The 3,601-nt window shown below is 42.0% G+C and overlaps 1 protein-coding gene across 1 annotated transcript in view; it reads right to left on the reverse strand.

Annotated features, from left to right (window-relative positions):
• Positions 1-3,601, reverse strand: part of LOC119420483 (galactose-specific lectin nattectin) — a 7,870-nt gene that overhangs the window by 4,054 nt on the left and 215 nt on the right. The window contains exons 2-4 of the mRNA XM_037687882.1: positions 3,135-3,191; positions 2,855-2,876; positions 295-392 (exon numbers count right to left, since the gene is read on the reverse strand). Of these exons, the coding sequence (XP_037543810.1) occupies positions 295-392; positions 2,855-2,876; positions 3,135-3,191 (177 nt within the window). The remainder of the gene's footprint in view (positions 1-294; positions 393-2,854; positions 2,877-3,134; positions 3,192-3,601) is intronic.

A 3,601-nucleotide genomic window follows, 5' to 3' on the forward strand; every position in this document is an offset into this window, starting at 1 on the left:
ATATATAATGTGTGTATGTATGTATATATGTGTGTGTAAAAAAAAAAGTATACATATATATACATAGCGCTCCTCCTGGACAATCATTCACCAGCCACCACTGGATGGGACACATATAAGGGGAGGGGTTCAGTGTCTTGCCTAGGGGCACTTCAACATGTGAATGCTGGTAGAATTAAACCCCCAACTCTCCCAATGAAGGATGATGGCTCTAACCACTCAGCTACAACTGCCCCCAAGAGTGAATCTAAACCATCATGCCATGCAAATATAATGAACAGTAAACAGTTGTACCTCAGCACCTCCCCATGTCATTTCAGTACTCTTGAACACGAAACAGCGGTTTCGATATAAAGTCCATGAAGGAGGGCATCTCTTACAATGACGGCAAACTACAAAAACAGAAGAAAAAGTGATTTTTATTAAATATGATTGAAATGTAGTAAATGACCAAAACAAGTTTTTTATTAATGTGACACTTTTGCATGAAATACAACCATTTAATTATCTGCAGTTCATTTGGTGTGAGATATGAGATATTTAAGACCCCCTACTTTACCTTTAGGAAAGAAAATTCAGAGTTCAAATTTAATTTACCATTCATCCATCCATTTTCTTCCGCTTATCCGGGGTTGGGTCGCGGGGGTAGCAGCCTAAGTAGGGAGGCCCAGACTTCCCTCTCCCCAGCCACTTGGGCCAACTCTTCCGGAGGAATCCCGAGGCGTTCCCAGGCCAGCCGAGAAACATAGTCCCTCCAGCATGTCCTTGGTCTTCCTCTGGGCCTCCTCCCGGTGGGACGTGTCCGAAACACCTCACCAGGGAGGCGTCCAGGAGGCATCCTAAACAGATGCCCGAGCCACCTCAACTGGCTCCTCTCGACACGGAGAAGCAGCAGCTCTACTCTGAGTCCCTCCCGGACGATCGAGCTTCTCACCCTATCTCTAAGGGAGAGCCCAGACACCCTGCGGAGAAAACTCATTTCGGCCGCTTGTATCCGAGATCTCGTTCTTTCGGTCACAACCCAAAGCTCATGACCATAGATGAGGGTAGGAACGTAGATCGATTGGTAAACTTGAGAGTTTCGCCTTTTGACTCAGCTCTCTCTTCACCACGACAGACCTGTACAGCGCCTGCTTCACTGCAGACACTGCACCTATCCACCTATCGATCTCACGCTCCATTTTTCCCTCATTTGTGAACAAGACCCCAAGATACTTGAACTCTTCCACTTGGGGTAGGACCTCCTCCATGACCTGGAGAAGGCACTCTACCCTTTTCCGGCTCAAGATCATGGCCTCAGATTTGGAGGAAATGATCTTCATCCCGGCCGCATCGCATTCGGCTGCGAACCGCTCCAGCGAAAGCTGTAGATCATGATCTGATGAAGCCAACAGGACCACATCATCTGCAAAAAGCAGAGAAGCAATCCTAAGGCCACCAAAACGGATCCCCTCGACACCTTGGCTGCGCCTAGAAATTCTGTCCATAAAAGTTATGAACAGAATCGGCAGACCGAAATTTAATTTACCTTACATTTTAATTAAAACCACAAGTGTACATTTTGATTTATAAAACTGTAGAAGTGTATAGTTTGAGGGACTAAGAAGTTCCTTTTGTAAGTGTTGTGTGTTGTCATCATTGGCTGTTGCCATGCAATGGCAAAATTAGTTTTCTGCGTTTAACCCATTGCACCTGGGATACACCCATGTTGAGCAGTGGGCAGCATATGTAGGCGGCCGGGGAGAAATTAGGGATTGGGTGTCTTGCTCAGCGATACAAGGACTTGTGGGAATGGCTGGGGATTGAACCTGGGACTTTCAGGTCCCAAGTCAGCTGCACTGCCTCTACACCATCTCATCTCCCCGAAAGTCTGAATGCCCCTTTTGAAATACTTTTTTTTTTAGTTTAAGCCCCATAAAATATGGACATTATGTGAAAGTCTCCAAAAACTACAAATTTTAAACTGTTATGAAAAACTGTTAAAAACCTTAAAATGCCAGTTTGGACATATAAGGTGACACTTTATTTGTCTTGTTAATGATGTTTCCACTCTGATTTTTTTCTGAGACAAACATGGATGAATTTGATTTTGTCTCACTTGTACAAATTGTTGCTACCAAAAGTCCTAACAACCTATTGCCTATGGAGTTGCACATTGTGATTTATATTTTACCTGAGTTTTTCTGAACTGTGGGAGGAATAGCTAGCCAAAAATCAGACAATCTGAAGAATAAATAACAAATGCTAATAGGGTCTTCGGTGGTTCTACATTTGTCCCCATTGATTTGAATCCCGGGCAGCACGGTGGCGCAACTGGTAGAGCTGCTGCCTCTCAGCGAGCAGGTCCCTGGTTCAAACCCCGGTCCAGGGGCCTCTCTGGGTGGAGTTTGCATGTTCTCTCCGTGCATGCGTGGGTTTTCTCCGGGTACTCCGGTTTCCTCCCACAGTCCAAAAACATGCATGTTTGGCTGATTGGTAACTCTAAATTGTCCCTAGGTGTGAGTGAGAGAGTGAATGGGTGTTTGTCTCGTTTGTCTCTATGTGGCCCTGTGATGGACTTGCGACCCGTCCAGGGTGTACCCCGCCCCTCGCACAGTGATTGCTGGACATGGGCACCGGCGACCCCCGTGACCCAAAATGGAATAAACGGGTAAAGATAATGGATGGATGGATGGATGGATTTGAATCCCAACAACAACAAACTCAGTTTAAAGAACATCTTTGTTGAGTTTTGTAAAACATACTACACATTTTGTGATTTCATGGATGGCCTAACCAAAAAGTTTGTTCATCAGAATGACTGGTTTTTAAAACTTAACCAGAAAAAAATTAAAAAAAGAAGATAAACACTAACCTGGCTGTGCATCACAAAGTATCTGTGGATGTAAAAAAAAAGCACAGAGTCAGAAACAGATTTCAACATGTTTGTTGTGAGCATGAATGTAGATCACATATGCAAAAAAATAAAAAAGGTGAGAAGTACTATATTTATGTAAACAATTTCAGTCAAAAACTTTACTTGTTTTTTCTATAAAATATTTTTAAAAGTCCAATATATTATTTTTTGGTATATAATATAAATATATAATATGTTTCTTTGTATTTACTTAAAGCTGACTTTTTTGTAAACTTACATTTCCTCCGATCCCCAATCCACAAAGGAGCAACATGAAGAGCAGACCTGATGACATCTGTGCAAACATCAGTGTTAATTTATAGTTCAGACAGAAACTTAGAGTACAAATATTTCAATCTGCAATATCAATGTGTGTTTTAAATGGATTGTCACTAAAGGTTTTAAATGTCCTATTACAGTGAAAACAATAAACTTAGTGTTTATTGCTTTTTATCAATAACTTCATTTTGACACCAAGTCTTTATAAATAAGTCTTGTTACTATACAAAGTTTGTTTTCTCAGTCATCCAGGTATATAACAACAAAAAAGGTTGAATCATGTCATCTGGACTTCGTTTTTTTGTTAAAAAGAAACGTTTCGCCCCTCATCCAAGAGGCTTCGTCGGTCTGAGGCCTAGCCATCTGGTATTACCCAGAAGACATGATTCAACCTTTTTTGTTGTTATATACCTGGATGACTGAGAA

This window comes from Nematolebias whitei, chromosome 14 (genome assembly GCF_014905685.2).
Source record: "Nematolebias whitei isolate Nwh7 chromosome 14, NemWhi1, whole genome shotgun sequence".
Lineage (NCBI taxonomy): Eukaryota > Metazoa > Chordata > Actinopteri > Cyprinodontiformes > Rivulidae > Nematolebias > Nematolebias whitei.